This window comes from Typopeltis vanoorti, chromosome 10 (genome assembly GCF_054136105.1).
Source record: "Typopeltis vanoorti isolate ZY-2024b chromosome 10, IOZ_Tvanoo_1.0, whole genome shotgun sequence".
Classification (NCBI taxonomy): domain Eukaryota; kingdom Metazoa; phylum Arthropoda; class Arachnida; order Uropygi; family Thelyphonidae; genus Typopeltis; species Typopeltis vanoorti.
The window spans coordinates 14,780,207-14,803,838 of NC_143558.1; the positions used below are offsets into that span (position 1 = coordinate 14,780,207).

Sequence of the window (23,632 nt, forward strand, 5' to 3'; positions counted from 1 at the left end):
ATAGAAACCTGAAATTTAGGGGACATATTGCAAAGGTAGTGAAGGTAACACAGAGGATTGCAGCAATAATGAGAAGGACACTGACCTGCAGAGATAAAATGGTCATCATTCCGTTGTATAAGACTCTGATCGGACCACACTTAGACTATTGTTCTCAGATCTGGTCCCCAGGATTTGAAGGGGATAAATTAACTGTGGAAAGGGTACAAAGGCAGATAACAAAGATGGTGTCAGGACTGCACAATGTTAGTTATGAGGATTGGCTGAGGGAGTGTGGACTGCACAGTTTGGTGGATAGAAGAAGGAGGGGTGATATAATTGAGACTTTTAAACTGTTGAGAGGTGGTTACAGGGTTGACACTGGGGAGTTCTTTCGCTTGGTTGAACAGCGGGAAGGAGTCATGACAAGGGGCCATCCCTGGAAGTTACAAAAGGAAACCGTGAGCAAGAGGGTGAGGAGTGGTTTCTTTGCATGGTGGTTGAACCATGGAATGCATTGCCTGATGGAGTGGTGAGAGTGAGAATGGTCAATGGGTTTAAGGAGTGGTATGATAGACTTTGTGTTTCTTAGGGTGGGGGACCTCCCCTTGATAGACTTTGTGTTTCTTAGGAAGGACCTCCCACGATAAGTCTTTTGACTCCATGGAGGCCTGAATAATAATAATAATAATGCAGATAGGATTGATTAAACTGCCTTGTCTTGTCTGAGTTTTAAGTAGATTTTAAAGAAGCCAAGTTACTTGGTCATGTAAAGCCATTAAACCTAACACAAAAATGATAAATGGGGGGGGGGGAAATAATTTAGAATTTCAGAATTACATATAAAAGCGTATACTATCTTATTCTATAGGTCTTAACTGTCTAAAATCCTTGGATTTTGTATCTATGATTCCAAGATAAGGTGGTTAGCACTACACTTATAAGTATACTTTATAAAATTGTGAGTGTTCTCATGGCTGGTGTGTCTGTATGATAGACCCAAGTTTCTGGGAGAAAAAAAAACTTTTCACCTCTGTATGAGTCCAGCTAGCTCACCTTCACTTGAAAAGGCCTGATAAAGGTTCTTCGTGTTCTAGAAAGAATTCAACCCCAGTCTTTCCAACTGAAGGGCATTATTGAAACTGACAGTTACAGAGGCTCAATGTATACACTATACCAGTGGTGTATGGTGTATATAAACTTCACATCCAAACCAGAAGTTAATGTTGTTTTAGCTTTTCTAGATATAAAACTTACTAGAACAATGGATGGTCTCAAGATTTCTATCTTTAGAAAGCCAACACACACTGATAGATACCTACATGCTTCGTCTCCCCACTACCCCTCCTCAGAAATTAGGAATTATTTCCACACTAGCTCATCAGGTGAGATCCTTGTTGCCAGAAGAAGAACTTCAACAAGAACTTAGTTACCTCAAAAGGACTTTCTTAAATAATGATTACTCTCCTAAAAATATCTATAATCATCTTAGTGTACATAATCAACATAGTAGTAAAGATAACTCAAACCCAACCTCCTTACCGTATATAAGTTCTCTTTCTCCTAAACTAGCGAAAATCCTGAAGAAATTTAATGTGTGTATTAAATTGTATACACCCAGGAGTATACAAAATCATTTGCAGTTGTGGCAAACCATAATATTGCCAGACAGAAAAGTACATCTCTCTCTCTCCGCCTAGAAGAACACCAACACGACAGTTCTTATAACAGAGTCCCTGCTAATGCCTATCCAGCCAAGTTTTATTCTCAGCCAATAGCAATGTTGAAGGATGACAACAACAAATAGACCGGAACTCAACTTCAAACATCCATAAACGCTCTGACGAATTAGAAAAACGTATCTTGGAATCCAAAGAAATAGCTCTTGACCCTGCCCATCTAAACAGCAATCTCAGTTACAGCCTGCCCGATTCACATAGCACTGTAATCCAGTTTTGGCGCACTCGTGATATCATTTACATGCACAGTGCTTCATGCCAGAACTAATGCTTGGACTCAATTTCAAACACAACCACTACTTGTTCTAAACTCTGTTTTGTCTAAAGTACAATATATTTTTAAGATGTTGTTTTCTCCATGGTACTGTATTCACTTGACGAAGTCGGCATTTCCGATGAAACTATTAGTGAAACTTTATTAAATCTCTTGTATTTTTTCTCGGTGTTTAAGTCAGTTAATAATTATAAACATGTCATTTAACTGAGTCAATTACTCTGTAAATAAATATACATATATATATATATATATGTTTTATTTTATTCCCATTTTCATACTATAGTTTTATATATAAAGGGTGTCCCAAAATTCACACAAGATTTAAATTTAGCGCCATTTGTGCAGTAAAGTGTTGCCAACGAGAAAAAAAAGACAGCGTTACAGCTGACTGTTCAGGGTTATTAAAAATGGAGCGCTACACGAAAGAACAACGCATTTTCATTGTTGAGCAATATTTTAAAATTAATGAAGGTTTGGCAGCTACAGTTCACAATTTTCGTACAAAATATGGTCGGAATAGTGATTTAACTTCATCAACTGTGAAAAGATTAATTAAAAAATTCAAGGAAACTGGATCAATTAGTGATCTTATACACTCTGGCTGTCTTTCAACAAGTCGTTCAACAGAAAACATCGAAGCAGTTCGTGAGAGTGTTGCTGAGAGTCCAAGAACATCAATTCGGCACCGTGGTCTTGAATTGGGCATTTTGAGAAGCTCTCTACAGCGTATTCTCACGAAAGATTTGCATCTTTATGCTTACAAAGTTCAACTGACTCAAGAACTTAAGCCTACTGACCACACACAGCGAAGAGAGTTCGTCGAATGGATTATGGAACAACAACAAGTGGATGCTTATTTTTCAAACAAAATCATCTTCAGCGATGAGGCTCATTTTCATCTTGATGGCTTCGTTAATCGACAAAATTGTTGCATTTGGGGTTCAGGAAATCCATGAGTGATTGTTGAGAAACAAATGCATCCACAACGTGTCACTGTTTGGTGCGGATTTTGGGCTGGAGGCATCATTGGTCCATTCTTCTTCGAAAATGCAGCTGGTACGGCAATAACAGTTAATGGTGCTCGCTATTGAGACATGATAAACTAGTTTTTTGTGCCTAAATTGCAAGATATGGATGTGGACGACATGTGGTTTCAACAAGACAGTGCCACATGCCATACAGCCCGAGAAACAATTCAATTACTGCATGAGTCATTTCCTGGTTGTGTAATTTCCCGTTTAGGTGATCAGAATTGGCTGCCCAGATCATGTGACTTAACGGCGTTGGACTTTTTTCTTTGTGGTTTTTTGAAGTCTAAGGTTTATGCCAACAAGCCCAAGACCACCCACGTCTTGAAGGAGGAAATTGAGCGCTGTATCAACGAAATTCAGCCACATTTATGCAAAATGGTCATGGAAAATTTCGACAAAAGAGTGCATATGTGCCAGCAAAGCCGTGGAGGCCATTTACCCGATATGCTATTCCATGCATAATCCTATACTGTATACTTTATGAATCAATAAGAAATTACAATTTTTAATTAAAACCTTGTGTTTTCTATCAAAATTACTTCTTGCGTGAATTTTGGGACACCCTGTATATATACATATACACACACATTAAATTTTGTATTCATAAATTAAATATATCGATAAACACAAAGAGTGACATAAACAATTTAACAAATATTATAAAATTATAAACATTTCACTGGGTAATCAATGAGATGGTTGCACAGTATCAGTATTGCCAACTTAGTGACTCTGTTACCAGAAATAGCGACTTTTGAGCTCTCACGGCGGTACCCTCAAAAATCCCCCCCAAGGAGGAGCATATCACAGGCTGAGAACCCCTACACTATACGTACAAATTTCAAATAGGAAATCATCACCATCTATCATGGTTCTAAGCAGCAATAAAAATTAGTACAGCTGACTCTCACTACAGCAAATTTGTGACCTCAGGAATAGTTTGTCATATAGTTGTCATAAGCAGCAATAAAAATTAGTACAGCTGACTCTCACTACAGCAAATTTGTGACCTCAGGAATAGTTTGTCATATAGTTGGCTATAATGAATTTCTTTTATCATAGTACTGTACTTACAAGGCTTTGGTCAGGACTTTCAGTAGTTTGTTACAGTGAGAACTGACTGTATTTCACTATAAAGAAAAATGCGCTAAAAAAAAATCGAAACTCAACAGATTTCAGATATGAACTGCAGACTCATTTGGTTCATAATTCTAAAGAAAATTCCGAAGACTTAATCATGGAAGCAGGTGATGAGGTTACCTGCAAAGAGAGAAGACATCAACAGTTAAAAGATGGTTATTCATGACTTATTTTTCACGGTATTAACAACACCACAAACACTTTTAACAACAAAGATGTTTTATTAACGCTTATATTTCGCTGATTTTCAACTCAGCATCATCAGAGCACAACACACATGTAAACACGACAGTGAGTGAGTGAAAGAATATAATTGCAAAAGACAAAAGATCTAAAGTCCTATTTTTGGCGGCCTCTAACGAAGGAAAAAAAAAAAAACACAGCAGTTATCCAGGAGTTTTTCTTAGGATAATTGTCTCCCAAATTTTTGGCAAATTAATGCAACCATATTTGTTAAGGTTGGGAGAATTCTTCAAAGCCATTGCTGACTCAAAAAATAATCTTTCAGATCTACAACGACTCCTAAATAGCACATTCGTTTTCCTCCATCTAATCCTGTGTGAAGGAGTGTCCAAAGCGTGGCCTACCAATCCCGATTTGCCATAGTAATAGTAGCAAATGTATCTTTCATGTTCTTCCAGGCGGATGTTCACTGATCTTCCTGTTTGCCCATAATAGACCAAATCACAGTCACATGGAACTTCATACACTCCTGGGTGTGCTAAAGAGTGAAGTTTATCCTTAGGTGAGCGGATCAGAGTTGCAAGCTTGACATGAAGTTTGAAAGTGGTGCGAACACCATGTTTCAACAATACTTTGGCTATCTTTTCCAATGTACCTCTGATATAGGGAATAGAAATGGTCATGTTGTATTCTTGTGTATTAGGGGAGGGCAGAGTAATGGGCCTATGTAGTATTTTATCTATTTTGTAGGGATTGTAGCCGTTGGCTAAGAACGTATGGCACAGGTATTGGAGTTCAGTGGTCAGAGCTGTATCGTTAGAACAAATGGCTCTGGCTCTGTGGGTAAGTGTTTTTAAAATGCCGTATTGTTGGACTGGATGATGATGTGATTGTTTATATTGGTATCTTCCTGTGTGTGTAGGCTTTCTGTAAATAGAAAAAGATAATGCACCATCTGAAAGGCGGGTGACTAATGTGTCAAGAAATGGTAAACAGTTATTTGATTCTTTTTCTACTGTGAAGTGAATGTTGGCTGTTTAGGTAGGTGACAAAAGCATCCAAAGTGTTTTGTCCATGGGGCCAGATGGCAAACACATCATCTACATAGCGTAACCACACTTGTGGCTTGTATGTAGCTGTGGTAAGTACTTTGTTTTCAAAGTGTTCCATGTAAAAATTTGCTAATGGGGGAGAGAGGGGGGAACCCATAGCAGTACCATTAATCTGTTTGTAGAATTTCCCCCCCCTCCATGTAAAGTAACCTGCATTCATGGTAAATCGAAATAATTCAAAAATATCTGGGGGAAATTTAGACTTGATTAAATCAAGAGTGTCTATAAGTGGTACATTGGTAAATAAGGAGGTGACATCGAAACTAACCATTATGTCTGAATCTTTTAGGATTAGATTTTTAACCAGTGTTTTGAAATGGAATGAATTTTTTTACAAAAGTAGAGGAGTTGCCACTAAGGGGGGCAAGCGACTTGGCTAAATGCCGGGCCAGTTTATATGTGGGACTATCTATGCTATCAACTATGGGGCGTAGGGGAATATTAGTTTTGTGGATTTTTGGTAATCCATAAATACAGGGTGGTTTAACATGAATTGGTTTTATTTTCCTGATGATTTCTTTGGGCCATGATGTCACTTTTTTCAGTAATTTTCGGGACTTTTTTCTTTTGAGACATCGTAGGGTCTCGATGTATAATTTGATATGTGGAACTGTCACATATGAGATCTTGCATTTTTCTGTTATACTCTTCTTTATTCATGATAACTGTTGCATTTCCTTTATCGGCTTTTGTAATAATAATATTTTTATTATTATATAACTTTTTTAGGGCAGTTATTTGTTTACGTGGCATATTGCTTTTTGGAGGCTTAGCCTTGTTTATAATACTAGCTATATCTAGTCGCACGTTGTTGGCCATTGCTAGCGGAAGATCGTGGATACCCCGTTCTACTTTCATCATAATTTCTAGTTTAGGAATTTGTTTGGGTGTGACGGCAAAGTTATGTCCTAGACTGAGAGCGTTCTTGGCTTCTTCAGCGAGTGTTTCAGATGATAGGTTTACGACCACGTGGTCTCGTCGAAGTTGAGGTCGGGACTTCGTATGCTGGCGTTGTTGTAGGAGTTCAAATTTCTTTAGGTGTTTGCTTTTTACTTTTGTGAATTCGTTTTTTGCTGCAACTTTGGAGATGTGTTGTAGGAGAGTCCATATTTCAGGATTTAACACGTTTATTAGTTCTTGTTGTAGAGCTGTGATAGAGCTGTTTAGCTTACTAAGCTCTATGCGAGTAGCGGCGATTTGTTCTCGAAGAAGCGCTAAACTCGCCCATCGATAAATACGATGTGCCTTTGCTGATTGCAACTTTTCTTTGAATTTCAGAAAAGATGGAATTATATCATTGTCGCGGCATCGTTTAAGGAAGGCTAACCTGTTCAATTTTCTGGACAATTTCAGTTTCAACTTACCGAACTGTCGCGCTTTGTAAACAATATCTTCTCCGTGCAGAATATTCAATCTAACAGATAAGCTTAGGTGTTGATGGTTATTCATGACTTATTTTTCACGGTGAAAATCAGCGAAATATAAGCGTTAATAAAACATCTTTGTTGTTAAAAGTGTTTGTGGTGTTGTTAATACTGTGAAAAATAAGTCATCAATAACCATCAACACCTAAGATTATCTGTTAGAGTTAAAAGATGGACTCAAAAAAATTAAGATGCAGACCAAGAAAATAAGAAATCACATACAAAGTTTATAAAAAATAAATCTAGTACACCAGCCTTTAGATAACACAGGAAAAAACGTTTTAGAATCTGCATGAAAAAGGTGAAAAATAAAAGAGATTTCTACAAAAGGAATCCAAGATGATATAGAATTCAAAATATTCTAAATATGGAGAATAATTAGAGTAATTACTTTGAAAAGTTATGCAGGTTAATCAGTGCAAGAAAAATGGTTGAAACTATCTATGAGGAATGCAATCATGAGTACATTTCAAAACTAGAGGTAGAAATCTCTTTCGCACGCCCAATTAAGCAGGTGAATTAGAAGATAATCACATATAAAAATTTACATTAGCAAGTGCCTAATTCAGAAAAGCTTGGTCAGAAAGTTAATTTCAGATAACTAGATTATAGCTCTCATTATGATAATCTATAAAGAAAGAACTAAAATTAAATGTCTGCATATATAAGGCACTGAGAAAAACAGACATCTGCAAGTGGTCTAACTGTGTCATGCGGACTACAGGCAAATTAACATGCAGGTAGCTTATTATGTTTGTACACAAATGCTAGGAGTATCAACAAAGGGATAGAGTTGCCTAGGTCAATATATTGGGACCTCAGATTGTAGGCATTAGTGAGAACTGGCTATCAGAATCAGACAAACTAACTGGTATTGCATGTAAAGGGTACAGTATTTTTAGGAAGATAGCCAAGATAGGAGAGGAGGGGTGTGTTGCTAATGAGGTATCCGAAAATTTCACCAAAAGCAAATCATCAAAAGACAATTTATCGAACAACAATTTACCTAAAGGCAATTTATTGAAAAAACAATTAATCAAAAAAGCAATTAATTGAAAGACAGTTCCTCAAAAAAACAATTCATCGATCAGCAATTAATCGAAAACAATTTACCAAAAGACAATTAAATGAAAATCAACAATTCATCAAAAAATCACAATTCACCGAAACTACAAATCACCGAATCAACAGTTTGCCAAAAAATGAATTATGAGGCATGTTAAGTGAAGTGAATTTATCAAAAAAGAACTGTACTTTTTAACTTGTGATGTAGTTAAAGCTTAGCATGATATCCCTTTTAGTCAGTATATGTGTTTTGTGTATTTTACACAATCTGGAAAAGATTACGTAAAATATCTTTTCTCAAAACCAAACATGGATTTTTTTTTTTTTTTTTTTCAAACACTCACTTACTTGAAATCTCCAATAAGCAGGATGGATGTTTCACACAGGAAAATAAAATTTTTCACTTAAATACAGTTATCTACTGTATCCAACCTAGTTTGGAAAGCAATTTTTTGTTCAGCAATCTGAAGGATCATTAAGTGGCTATACTGGTTGGAGGGAATGATAAAATGAAAACTATTGACCAACCATTCCTGGTTGGTAATCATCAATAGTGTTAATCTGAATTTTTTTTTTTTTTTTTTTTTCGTTAGAGGGTGCCAAAAATAGGACTTTAGATCTTTTGTCTTTTGCAATTATATTGTTTCAGTCACTCACTGTCGCGTTTACATGTATGTTGTGCTCTGATGATGCTGAGTTGAAAATCAGCGAAATATAAGCGTTAATAAAACATCTTTGTTGATAAAAGTGTTTGTGGTGTTGTTAATACCATGAAAAATAAGTCATGAATAATCATCAACACCTAAGCTTATCTGTTAGATTAATCTGAATGAGAAAAACAAAAAATCTTTCAGAGGTCAATAGAGAGCTTATTGTGGGTGCCTGTCTGGCTGACAATTTTGAAAACAGCAGAGCTGAGTGGTTTCTCAAAAGGTGAGATATCACAGGTGTTTAATCAGTGTAAAAATAACCCATGCTGCTTGTCTAAGAGGTATAGACAAGCAGCATGGTTAAGAGGTATATTAAGACAATCTGTCAGTAACGAGATTGCCTGTTATCTCAGAAAGCTTCTATGGACAAACCAGAACTTCTTGTGTGCAGCAACTGACTGAAGTTTGATGAAGGCTATTCCCTACCCATATCTCACAAAACTATATATAGGGAACTGAAGCAGACTTGAATTGGCAGTCGCATACTTAAACGTTCTCAAACTGTTTCTGAAAATAATTCAAAAAAGAATATACAGAAAATGTGAAGACACCATCAGTGATACCCAATTTGGCTTTAGAAATGGCTTGGGAACAAGAGAGGCCCTTTTCTGTTCTCTGATCTTATTTCAAAAATGTATTGACCAAAACAAGGTAATATTCATTTGCTTCATCGACTTCGAGAAAGCATTTGACAAAGTCCAACATGCTAAAATGATTGTACTATTAGAAAGAATTGGATTAGATGGTAAAGACATCAGGATCATTGAAAACTTATATTGGAACCAAAAGGCATCTGTTCAAGTTGATGACATTATTACAGACTCCATTAACATCAAACGAGGAGTAAGGCAAGGATGTGTGCTGTCACCTCTTCTTTTTAACATCTACTCAGAAGCCATATTTCAAAAAGTCTTGGAAGAAAGAAAGGAAGGGATTAGTGTAAATGGTGAAATCATCAGTAACATCCGATATGCCGATGATACAGCTCTTCTGGCTGACAATATTCAGGATCTTCAAAATCTTTTGGAACTAATAAATGCAGTGAGTGAAAAAATGGGATTAAAAATAAATATCACCAAAACTAAATTCATGGTCATAAGTAAGAAACCAATTCTTAATTTAGCACTTTCTTTAAATAGGAAACAAATAGAAAGAGTGGCAAAGTTTAAATATCTCGGATGCTGGTTAAATGAAGATTGCAATCCAGAAATGGAAATAAAAGTTAGAATTGAAATGGCAAGAAAAAATTTTCTCTTGATGAAATCAACACTGTGTAACTGCAGTTTAAACTTAGAGCTTAGAGTACGCATGGTTAAATGCTATGTATGGTCTGTATTGCTGTACGGTGCAGAAACCTGGACCTTGAAGACAACATCAATAAAAAGACTTGAAGCCTTTCAGATGTGGTTATACAGACGAATGTTAAAAATCCCATGGACAGCAAAAACGTCCAATCAGGAAGTACTGGAACAAATGGGGAAATCACGTGAACTTTTAGATACCATAAAAAGAAGGAAAACTACATATCTTGGTCACCTACTTCGTAATGAAAAATATAAGATACTTCAATTGATTATAAAAGGGAAGATAAATGGAAGAAGAGGACAAGGAAGACGAAGAAAATCTTGGCTGGCAGATATCAGACAGTGGACTGGTATGAACTCTGAGAGACTGCTCAGAATAGCTGAGATTCGCTCAAAATTTGCCAAGATGGTTGCCGACCTCCAATAGGAGATGGCACTCAAAGAAGAAGATGCTTATATGAAATAAAAGTTCAAATTCAGTGGTCGGTATGTGTATTTCATCCTCATGGAAATAATATAATACAGAACTTGAGAGCAGTGGGGAGGGAGAAGGGGCCACTGATGGATGGTGAATGAGCAGGAGGTATATATATAAAAAATTGAGTAATCCTGATGTCAATCAGGATGTAGGACTTGTTGGTATATCACTGAATGTCTACTGGGAATGTTCCAGAGGGCTAAAAAAACCTTTAATTTACCTCTTTAATATGAGTCTTAGATTTTCCAAAGTTCCAAAGGAGTGGTGTTAAACTTTGATAAATTGAGATTCCTAAGAATCCTAATTTTATCATCGTTTAACAGGAAAAACCTTGTAGGGAATATGCTTGCTTCTAGGTATGTGCAATATGCAACTACAAACCTTATAAATATAAAGAAAAAAGATTGTGAATATTTCAAGGAATACTTACTTGATTGTATAATGCCAGTGATATGTTATAAATTAATAATATTTTCTTAGAATTGATAATACAATGTTTTGTAGTATGACTTGCATTAAGCTGCTATGAACAAAAGTTCAAACTGAAAGTGCATAGGTACCCGACGGAAAAAAAGATTGCCCCCAGGCAGTCGCACGCCCATGACACGTGCAGAAGCGAGTGGTCAGAAAAAACAAACGATACGAAACGACACCCACGTAGAAGAAGTAATACACGTTGGGTGAGGTACAGTGATTGCTGATAGGGGAGATGATATAAAAGGGTTAGGAACCCTCCTCCCCCCACAAGGCTTTTTTTTCTCTTCCCTCTTGGGTCTCGTGTATTCTGGTGGATATATGGTTGCACGGAGGAGCGTCTCTGTCCAGGAGTGCTCCGACAAAGGATCAGTGAAGAGTTCTGTTAGGAATAATCCCGAGGGCGGTAATAGGATATGCCGCTTACGAGCTGGAAGGATCACACGCTCCTAATCATACGATGAAAGAACACATCTCCGTTCGTCTGACGGACAATCCATGGAAAGGGCTCAGCACCTAGGCAACAGGCCTCATGGAAGCAGAAATTGCCTTACGCCATGATTATATCTGGAGTGGGCTAGTTATGCTGGGATTGTGTGGACTTGTCTTTGACCAGAGAAATCCATACCATAGCACCGACTAAATGAATTGGAAGGGAGATCGATCAGAGAACGGCAGTCAGAAGTTGAAGGAACAAGTATGAAGACCCAGTGTGTACGGTAACGTTGAAAATTCTTTGTCTATATAATGTGCATAAGAAAATTAAGATGTTATAAATGAGATTAAGGGAAATTGAGGACTTTCATATAATTAAGACAGGACTGTAGCACCTTAATATTAGAATGCATAGTGAGGTAACTCCTATACGGTTAAACTAATGTGTATGTTTTTGAAAGTATTAAGAAGGTTTAGTCGGAGTAATGTGATATGATATGAAGATTAATGTGAATATTGCAGTCAAGTTTTGTCAGTTTGTGAAATATTAAGAAGATGTTGCTTTTTGATGTCCTTACTTAATAAGGATACCTATAATTTTCTCTGATTAACATTGAAGTTTTGGATTGAGTTTCTTTGTATTGTAAATTGTATTAATGTGTCAAATAAACCTTTGCTATCTTTAATCCGAGTGTCTGAGTATTAGAATCCGATGCACCACTTGCAAAAAAGATACGAATCTAAGCGGGAGAAAATAGATTATGTTATAGGTCACGTTTGCTAATCTGTAGTCATTATAGTATACACCTTTAAGATCACTTCTTGATTAAGACATGTTTAACTTAATCTAATAGCTTAGGTGACGCAGCAAAAAAATATAAATATTCCTAATGCTTTAAGAGAAGTGAGATTTCAAAGACTTTGTCATGGTGGTTTTGGCTCGACCCTGAGGCAATTCCTTCGTGTTTTAGAGGTACCACGTGACTCCTTCCTAAGGAGTCACGTGGTACCTCTATCAATAAATTTTATTGATATGGTACATATATCAATAAAATTTAAGAAAGCGGGACACAACAATGGAAAGATAACAAAATTGTTCCACTTCAATAAAGTGGAACAATTTTGTTATCTTTCCAGGGATGTTATCCTTAAAGGGATGATAAGACTAAGGCTTCGAATTACAATCTGTTTGTTTGGAGTTGTGGTTTGTCTGGAGATGCTAGAGTGGCTACACACACACACACACATATTCGTTATACAACAAAATCTGTATAATCTTCACTGTAAATATTAGAACAATACATAATATATAAGCAAAAATATTATTATTAAAAAAATTGTTGAAATGTAATGCAGAAGATGAACCACATATACAGAGTGCTGAATCTTGAAAATAATATGTCGAAATGCCACTGAAGATGACTATTGCACATATGTAAATATTTTAGAGATGAACAATAAAAAAAATTATTATACGGGCATCTCCATGGAGTATGAAGACTTATTGCAGGTCCCAAATTATTCACACAATATCTATCACTTTTCCTTGAACTCATTAGCAGACGAAGCACTTACAACTGACTCTGTCAATGCATTCTACTCACTTTCACTCACCAAAAAAAAAAATCTAGCCTTAAACACCCTTGTTAACCACACTCTTACTTAATTTCTAGGGATAATCTCTTGTTCTTCCACCATTAGCCAACTGACTAAAATATTTCCCCTTCATTAATCCTATAAAACACCGTTTTAGTAACTTAAATGTTTCTATTAGCCAACTTCTACAACCCACAAACTCATAATACATCAACACAGGGAACATTCCTCAGACCATTCACCAACTTGTCACTCATCTCTGAATCTTCTCTACCACTTTCTCCTCTCCAAGGAATCCAAGTGACCAGACTTGAGTACAGTAATCCAGCAGATGTGGATGTACCAATGCCTTATAAAGACGATTAATTACTTCTTCATCTCTGCATGTTAGTGTGTTCTTCAATAACCAAATAATTCGCTACCTTAGTAATATGCCCTTTGAACTTTAACTCTATCCACACCAACATCCCCCCAAGTCCTTAGCCTCATAAATTTCCTGGAATACAGTTCCATCAATGTGGTACAGAGCATCTAATTGTTTAATCCCACAATGCATAACTTTACTCTTTTCCATAAACTGACATCCATAATAATTACTTAAATGATCCTGAACGCTCTCTACATCAAGCTTGAATAATTATTATGCTACCCAACTTGACATCATCAGCAATCTTCAAACCATTTCCTATATCATTTATGTACAAATGGAACAATAATGGTCTGAGTACAGAGTCTTGCAGCACATCACTGGTCACTGGCTTCAACCTGGACTTTGCTCCTCCATACACTACTTTTTGGTATCTGTCTATCGGCCATGCTAGTATCCACATCACCAGATTAATATCCATCCCAATTAATTCTAATTTGCATAACAGTGTTTCATGGGTTATCCTGCCTAATGCCTTAACAAATCCAGTAGTATCACTGTGTAGCCATTCCCTTTGTCCAAATCAGCTCCCATTCTATTATAAAAAGTTAATAAATTACTAAGATAAGACTAACACTTAATAAAACCATGTTCTTCCCCCATATTCTTCTTATTTGCCCATTCTTGAATTCTGCCTTTAACTACATTTTCCAATACTTTTACTATCACTCCCAACATGGTGATTGGCCTATAATTTTCTACTGCAGAGCTGTAGAGATTCCTTTATGCAAAGGAACTATTTTACCCACCTTCCACTACCAAGGAACCTTACCAGAACTATGACTTAAATTAAACAGTCCAGTAAGAGGCACTGACAATTTCCTTTGCACATTTATGGAGTACTCAGGTTGATATTCCATCCAAACTCACAGTAGTATTTGCATTTAAATTCTGCAATATTCTAAGTATACCTGTGATTCATTAACCTCAATTCTCACATCACTTATTCTTGGGTAATAAACATTTGAAAAGTAGTCCTTCATTAACTCTACTATTACATTTGCCTCAGTCACCTCGCTATAATCAGCACCCACTAAAGTTATTATGCTAACCAGCATCAGCAGACAACTCAATGTCATCCTTCAAATTTCCTTTGACCTGCTTGACTAAGGTCATCTGATATTCTGATTTAGCTTGCCTTACTATGCTGGTAACCATTCTAGTCTGAGTCTTGTACTGCTGGTGAGTTCGTTGATCACCTTTCTCCTTATAAATCCTTCATAACTTTTTTTTTTTTTGCAGATCATACCTAATACTACTTACTCATGTATATTATGCCTACCTTATTTATCTTCCTGACTATGAGAATACATTCTGATAGTGCTTCCTTCAGATACCCATTGACTATCTCCTATGAACTGCTAACATTCCCTTGCAAATTCTAATGCTATGGGATGGCTGCAAGCTGCCTCCGAAGCTTGTTATAATCACCTAATCTACCTTCTAATTCTTCCCATGTCAATACCACATGGATCACTCTCACCAATCGAAAATAATGTGTGTAGAAACCATACATAAGTATGGTATCTGTTCATAAGAAGAGATCTTCTGAACCTATGATCAGATCTAACACCCTCACACCACTGATCCCTTTGGTCACATGCTGTTTCAAGAAATTATCTCTGAGAAGGTATATACATTCCACTCCCTTCTTACCACATGATCTTTCCTCTTTCTAGTCGATATCTCCATAGTTAAATTCCCCCATAATAATTACTTGACCTGCACTCATTGCACTAATTTGCTGATGCATGTCTTCCACATCACTCCTTGTACTCCCAGGGCTACAGCAACTGTAGCCCTGGGAGTACAAGGTCTCAATAAGTAAGGCACTTTTGACTCTCAGTCCCCTGCTAAAGAACACTTCTTTTGCTAATCTTTCCTCTCCATTCGGTTTCAATAAGTGCCTCCATAGCTCAGTTGGTATAGATGAAGCCCTTTGGTCAGAAAAGAGCAGGGTTCAATTCCCATAAGTGACATGAGGAACCTTTATCTGGTCTTCTCTAAATCCAGAGTAATTTAATAATAAGGTGGTACACCTTTTGGCAACTCGTATAAGTAAATATGACCATTCCATTGCTTCTGCCTTAGTATCACCACTTTTGGGTCTGGCTCCCACTGACGAGACAGACCTCAATAAAGGTCGAAACCGGCCTGGGTAGTGGCCCTTCCCTTAATGCACAGCATTATACATGTCTGCAAGGAGATGTGCTTTGCATTATGGGAGATACTGAGACAAGGAGTTATGAGAGCTTGGTCCACCTTTAATACAAGTTGCCTCAGTTCTGAAGATACTTCAGGTGCAAATTTGTTTGCTTTCACTTGGATAAAGGATTAAACTAAATTATTATATCATTTATTATTGCTACTCTTCTACTTAACTCATAGTTATCAAAATGAGGCAGCACACAATTTTCCCTTTGACATTTTTCTGCTTCACAATATGTAACATTGTTCTTAAATCCTTTGCCATCTGATTATTACTACCTCTCAAGTCATTTGTTGCAACCATCATGATCATCTAGGCACTTTTTTTCTTTTTAAAAGCGAAAAGCTATTTAACGAATAGCTTTTTGCATTTCCTGAGTATTGATTGAAAAGTTTAAGCAAACAAACTATTAACTACTATCCCACCCTCCTATTCTTTTCAGCCATTAATAACAATACATAGCATGTCTGAGATTACTACTCCAAATGAATCATTCTTGTGATTGAGAGATTAGATTAGCTGATGTGAAATACACATAGAAATGCAGCGAGGCTTTTAGAACTCTGGGCAAATTCGTAACTAAGGCCTTTTATAGTATGACAGTTTCGAAACTTGGTAAAACATCTTGCCACTGGTGCCCTTGGCAACTGTCCCAATGCCAAAGAGATCCTATGCCCTGGGAATAGAGCTTAACAAAGCTCAAAAATGTGTCACAAATGACATAGAACAAAATATAAACACCTCTTACTGCAAAATATTTGAATTTTTGCTATTTAATTCAATGTACTGAGACAAAATCTCATTCTTGATCAAAATATCGCCTTCCCATAAATAATTTTTCTTTGTTATATTTACATTTTACACACATTTACATTTATATACGTGTACATTTTACTACAAAATTCTGTACTGAATGATTATTGCATTATGCAGTGGTGTAATAGTAAGTAAATAAATAAATAAATATATATATATATATACACACACACACACAGGTATCCCTTGCTTAATGCGAGATTTGATTAACGAGGTGAAATTAATTGCGGCAATCCCTTGATATATGTGGTAAGAGTTTTGATTAACACGCCTTTAAGCCTGCGGAGCTCACAGCTGATCTGACACATGCAAAATGTTTATATAAATATTCTTACACATATCCAGTGTATAGCTTGGAGGTCACGAGTAGCTATGCATTCATATGTTACGAGTGATATTCTGCACTGTTTTTTGCTCAGTTTGGTTTAACACATGTTATGTAAAGGTTTGTGATATTTGACAATAAATTGTATATGAGAGATACTGCGGCCTCTGATGTCAGTATAGTATGGTTTAGTTGTTATTTTTTATTCTTTGTTCAATAATTTCTAGACTGTAACTGAAAATAAATAACCCATCATGTATTACTGAAATAGAGAGCCAAAGGCTTATTTATCATACATCTCCTCTAGGAGATGTGCTTTACATTATGGAAAATACTAAAGAAAGTGATCTGGAGCTTACTCCACCTTTACAAGAAGTTGCCCATAAGGTTGCTTATCCTTGTATCCGCCGAAACTTTTAGTTTCTATATTTGGCTATGAAATAATGTTGGATTCAATATCCACTTAATTTGTACTATCATGTATTATATTTGCAGTGTTTTTTCTTTATGTTTTATTGCATTTTAGCACATACCACTAATGAATGTATCTCTCAGATATACTGCGACCTATGCTGCAATTTTTACTGCTGCGAGCTCTGCAGGGTTACATTTATCACGCAAAAACAAGCAAGCCTCGTGGTATGAAAACAATGATGTCATTCCAGCCTCTTACGAATTATTAATAGAGTAAACGATCATGGATGAATTGTAATTTTTATTATTGATTATTAGATTTGATTAACGCGATTTTGATATACACAGTAACATTGAGGGATACCTGTATATTTAAATGGACTATTAGCAAGCTACACTGAACTCCATCAGTGTTTAAAAAAAAAAGCAATGTTTAAACGTTTCACATGGATCCAAGCCAATAGCACATTACACATGGGAAAGTCTGGATGGAAGATACAAAAATCAATTAGACTATATTGTAGTCAGTAAATGTTACTTCAATGGAATACACAACTCAAAGGTGATGCCAAGTGCTGACTATGGATCTGATCATAGACTGGTCTTAATGAAGATGAATATTCGCCTGAAAACAAAGTTTAAAAGAAGTCAACTCCTAAAATGGGATCTGCAAATGGTACAAAATCTGATTATAAAATCAAAATTTAATGAAAATATTTCAGAACTGCTGTCTGCACAGTTGCAAAATGAAAATGAACCCTCTAAATGGAATAGACTACAAGTAGCTATCATAACACTTGCTAAAAACCACATCAGTAAACAAGGAGAAGAAAGAAAGAAAAAACCATGGATAACTCAAGAGATAATCAACCTTATTGATGAAAGAAGAACATGGAAAAGAGGAGCAAATGAAGAAGAAAGGTTAAGATATAAAACTTCGGATAAAAGAATCAAACAGTTATGTAAAAGATTGAAAGAAAACTGGATAATAGGCAGTGCACTGAGATAGAAGAATTACAAAATAGGAACAAAACCAGAGAAGCATTCCTGAAAGTGAAAGAACTTAATGGAAAAGCAAAATGTACACAGTCTAATAACATCAAGACAAAGATGGAAACATATTCATTGATAAGGAAAAGATAAATGGAAGATGGGTGGAGTACTTATCAGATCTCTATGATGATGATAATGGTAACAAGTTAGATGATTCACGACACCTTAAGTTAAACATAACAACAGATACCACTCTACCCACAAGAAGGAGGTAGAACACGCATTCAAGAATCTTCCTAATAATAAATCCCCTGGGTGTGATAATATTCTGGCTGAGCTGTGGAAAGCTTTGACTGGCAATAATAACAGCTATTTAGTGGAATCCATTCAGGACATCTATAAAACAATACAATTACCTGAAGTTTTTAGAACATCTATCCAAAATGACAAATATAAGTTTTAGCTTCAGGATTACTACTGCATGAACTACCAAAGTTTAGTTTTGATTTGATCTGAACATTAAAAATCAGGTTAAGAAGTCAGTACTTATAGCAATTTGTAAATTTTTAAAAACAATGTTTTTTAAAATGTAATTTTTCATAATTTTCCATAAACTCTCATGTTTTTTTAATATTTTGATAAACTGTTTTGAGCTCTATTAAATGTTTGTTTTGCTCAGCATATCATTGGCTCTGAAGATCTAAGTATTTCAATACTCATAAAAATGCAATATCTTTGAAAGTTTTCATCTTATGTTCTGATATGACTGACATGAAGGACAAAATCTTTCAGACCCACATTTCTCCCCAAAGTTTGGTATCGTAGCTTTAATTAGACAAGATGTAATTAATCATTAGTGTCCAATTTTTGTTATTATATACAGAAAATAACCCTTTGGAAAAATCTGTAATTACAAAAATCGACTGCCCATCATCATTTTCTACAAAAGAGGGAATCAGCAGCAAAGAATAGCCAAAACAAGGATTTTTCTTTCATTACACATTTTCTGATTATCCAGAAGCACATATAATGAAAAGGTTACTATCACAAACCTTTCTTTTAAATCTGTTAAATGAGAATACTGGCAGAGAAATTCCAAAGAGCTCTTAAATTTCTCGAACTGAATATCATCATTGTGACTGTTTGTTGTTGAAAATTCTGCACTTGTTGGGAAATTACTCCAGAGTAATAAACTAGAACAGAATTCCAGCATCTGAAAGAAAGACAAAATGGCAAAAGTCTTCATATTTATCAGATTGTCACACATACATTGGCATATTTATTATCCAAAAATAACAATTTTTTGGATAATAAAAAATCCATTGATCAAAAATTACTACAGCATGGATAAATGCCTAAGGCATTTCATCCATGCAATATAATACTGTTATACTACTAACACTAAAGTGATATATATTGATAATTTATAACTGATAATCAAAATTCTTAATTAAATATTTTAAATGATAATGAAATTTTGATAACTGATTATCAATTATAATTTATAACTGATACAACTAAAGTGATATAACTATAGCAACAAAGTGATATAAATTAATAATCCTGAAAAAGTTACAGGAGTAACTGAAAAAATACAGGAGTAATATGCCAAGCTATGGATGTTGATTCCTTGAGTAATTTTAAGCAAAAAAATAAAAAATAAAATAATAATAATAATAACATAAATAAATAAATAAATATAGGGGGTAAGGGATAATTTTCTTACTGGGAATTATTCCAGGGTAAAGATATGCGCAATACATCTCTGATACATAATACAGAGACTTAGCCTCTCCTTTACCAAGACCATACCGCGTGGTGAAGAGTCACATCCTTCCAGAGGTTCCCTGTTTTCACAGAACATTGCGGATCTAGACTGGAAAGTCGAAAAATATTCCAGAAGAAGGCAATGGCAAACCACCTCTGTACCTTGCCAAAACATTCTATGCCAAAAATGAGAAAGTACGATATGGTGCTGATGGTAAGACCTCCCCCCCCCCAGGCCTGAAGGCATCCAACATGCAACTGAGGAAGAACAGAGGGCTTCCACAAGTAGAACTAGTTTTTATGATGTGTCCAGGTCAAACCTGGAAGGAAGCTTGATCACAGATGTTGCTGGTTGGAAAAGGGAGGCTCCCTGTTTCACAAGAAACCACAACATTGGAACTTGGAATGTTAGAAGTATGAACCAAGGTAAACTGGAAATAATAAAGATGGAAATGGAGCACAAGAAGCTGGATATATTGGGAATAAGTAAACTTGGATGGATACAAATGAGCCATTTTCAGTCAGAGGACTATATGGTGTATTACTCAGGACATGAGACAAGTTGTAAAAATGGAGCATCTTTCTTACTCAGGAAAAAGATGGCTAGGTATGTATTAGGTTATAATCCAGTAAGTGACAATCATTTCTCTCAGAGTCACTGGACGCACTCACTACAGAGGCACCAGAAGAAGACATAGAAGAATTTTATGGCAAGTTAAAAGAAGTGATAGATGCAACACCAAAGCGAGATTTATGGCTATTTATCGAAGATTGGAATGCAAAAGTGGGAGAAACTGAGGAACAAGGAATAACAGGTCATTTTGGATTAGGTGTTCGTAACATTGCAGGAAAGAGCCTAGTTGAGTTTTGTGCAGAGAATTCTTTGTTTGTTATGTAATGCTAACACCTGCTTTAAACAGCACAAACAGAGATTGTACACATGGATATCACCTGATGGACAATACAGAAATCAAATTGACTATATACTTGGACAAAGACGATGGAGAAGTGCAATTCAGTCTGTCAAGACTTTTCCGGGTACAGACCATGAATTATTAGTGGCTAAAATACATGTGAAATTACGGAAACTGAAAAGATCACAAATGTCGATCAGATATGATCTTGGAAACATACCAGCTGAATACAATATTAGTAAACAGAACAGATTCAACACACTCAATTTTTATGAAAGAGAACCAGATGAACTATGGGAAGAGATTAAAGATATAATTAAAACAGAAGCAAAAAAGAATATTCCAAAAGTTTGTAAGAAGTTTAAGTGGCTGTCAGAAGATGCCATCAAAACTGCCCAGGAAAGGAGGAAAATGAAGGACACAGGAAATATGCAGGAAGTGCAGCAGAGTTTCAACAACAAGCCAGAAGAGACAAGGAAAAATACTTTAACCAGGAATGCCAACAAATAGAAGACCAAAACAGGAAAGGAAAAACAAGAGATCTTTTCAAAAAGATCAGAGAACTGACAGGGAAGTTTAGTGCCAAGGTGACAATTTTGAAAAGAAAACACAAAGAATATCTTACAGAAGCTGCAGACATCAAAGAAAGATGGAAAGAGTATACAGAAGCCCTTTACAGAAAGGACTCCAAAATTACTGAGAAATTTGAAGAGCAGGATTATACACAGGAGTCAGTACCACTGGAGAGTGAAGTGAGGTGGGCACTGCAACAGCTATCCAGTAAGAAAGCACCAGGAGGGGATGGAATAACTATTGAGCTGCTCAAAGTCCTGGGAAAAGAGGCAGTTAAAATTTTAACAGCTCTATGTCAGTGAATTTGGATCACAACTACGTGGCCTAGGGAATGGAACAAATCAGTTTATATACCTTTATTGAAGAAAGGCGATGCAAGAGTTTGCGAAAATTACAGAACTATAGCACTGATTTCTCATGCAAGTATAGTCTTACTTAAGATCATTCAGAAAGGACTGGAACCATTCATAAAGAGAGAAATGCCAGATGAACAGGCAGGATTTCGAAAAGGCAGAGGAACAAGAGATCAGATCGCCAATGGGAGATGGATAATAGAAAGAGCACAGGAAAATCAAAAGAATGTCTACCTTAGTTTCCTTGATTATAGTAAGGCTTTTGACTCTGTAGATCATGTGAAACGTGGAATGTGTTAAGAATAATGGGAGTACCAGAGCATTTCATTATCCTTCTGAGGAATCTTTATTATGAACAAGAAGCTACTGTCCAAACAGATCTTGGAGAAACTGAATATTTCCATATAGATAAAAGGGTGCAACAAGGATGTATTTTATCTCCATGCCTGTACAGCAAATGCATTTTAAGAATGACAGGACTGGAGGAGTCAGCTGGAATTAAGATTGGTGGAAGAAATATTAATAATTTGAGGTATGCAGATGATACCACCTTGCTAGCAGGACACAAAGAAGATTTATTATTATTATTATTACCCCAAGACCTCATGGAGTCAAAGACTCGTCTGGGAGGTCCTTTTATCACACATCTCATCATACCGAGCCTTAAACACACTCAAACTCCTTGCAGACACCATACTCTCAGGCAAAGCATTCCAATCATTCACAGCTCTGCATGAAAAAAATCTGCCTCTCACTCCCCTACTCACACCTTCTTTATACAGTTTCCAGGGATGACCTCTGGTTCTCCCACTATTCTCTGTAGAACTTCTCCACCATTGATCTTATAACAACCCCTTACCAACTTGTAGGTCTCTCTATCATATCTCCCCTCTTACTCCTCTCCACCAGACTCTGCAAATTACATCTTCTCAATCTTTCCTCATAATAAACATTCTAGAGGTCAGAAACTACCTTAGTCAGTTGCCTCTGGATCCTTTCCAAAATCTCTTCATCCTTCTGAAAACCAGGTGACCAAATCTGGGCACAATAGTCCATGTGTGGCCTAATCAAAGCCTTATACAACAGAACAAGAATCTCCCTACTTCTACAAGTCAGTATCCTCTGAATTGTTCCCAGAAGCCTTTGTGTTGTCTTCACAATTTTGGCAATGTGTCCCCTAAATTTTAAGATCCTTATCCACTATCACCCCCAGATCTCTTATTTCCTCTACCTCCAACAATATATTCTCATCAAGCATAAATTCTGCATCCCATCTTTGTTTTCCAAATTTTAAAACCTTACATTTTGCAGCATTAAACTCACATCCCCATTTCCGTGCCCAATCACTCAATTTATTCAAGTCTTCTTGCAAGGCCACAACGTTCGTCCCAACTTTGCATCATCTGCAAACAACTGAATATCTCCATCCAAATCTTTGCCAATATCATTAATATACAAGTTAAATAGTAATGGCCCTAAAACCCCTGAGGCACTCCACTAGTGACTTTCCTTTTCCTGGATATTGCACACCCATACACAACTTAATTGGAATTTTATTTGGAAGAACTTATTATGAAAGTTAAAGAAGAAAGTGTTAAATATGGCTTATTGAGGTTAAACTTAACCTCAAAAAGACAAAAGTTATGGCAACATGTGAACTTAATGATTTTGAAGTAGATGGGGAGAAAATGGAAGTAGTTAACAATTTTGTGCTCCTAGGATCCTGAATTGATAAAGATGGGTATTGTACCCATCTTTATCTGCTAGCAAGGTGGTATTATATGCATATCTCAAATTATTAATATTTCTTCAGCAAATTTTAATTCCAACTGAAGACTCCTCCAAAGCTCTGAAGAAGAAAAATAAGATGGATTTAATTGGAATTGACCAGGCT

At 36.1% G+C, this 23,632-nt stretch overlaps 1 protein-coding gene across 5 annotated transcripts in view; it reads right to left on the bottom strand.

The window, feature by feature from the left end:
- The window catches only part of LOC150102183 (endoplasmic reticulum membrane-associated RNA degradation protein-like), a 197,377-nt gene that overhangs the window by 19,117 nt on the left and 154,628 nt on the right, over positions 1-23,632 (bottom strand). For all 5 annotated transcript variants that reach the window (XM_090399424.1, XM_090399425.1, XM_090399422.1 and 2 more), the window contains one exon: positions 19,184-19,344. In XM_090399424.1, coding sequence (XP_090255550.1) covers positions 19,184-19,344 — 161 coding nt within the window. The remainder of the gene's footprint in view (positions 1-19,183; positions 19,345-23,632) is intronic.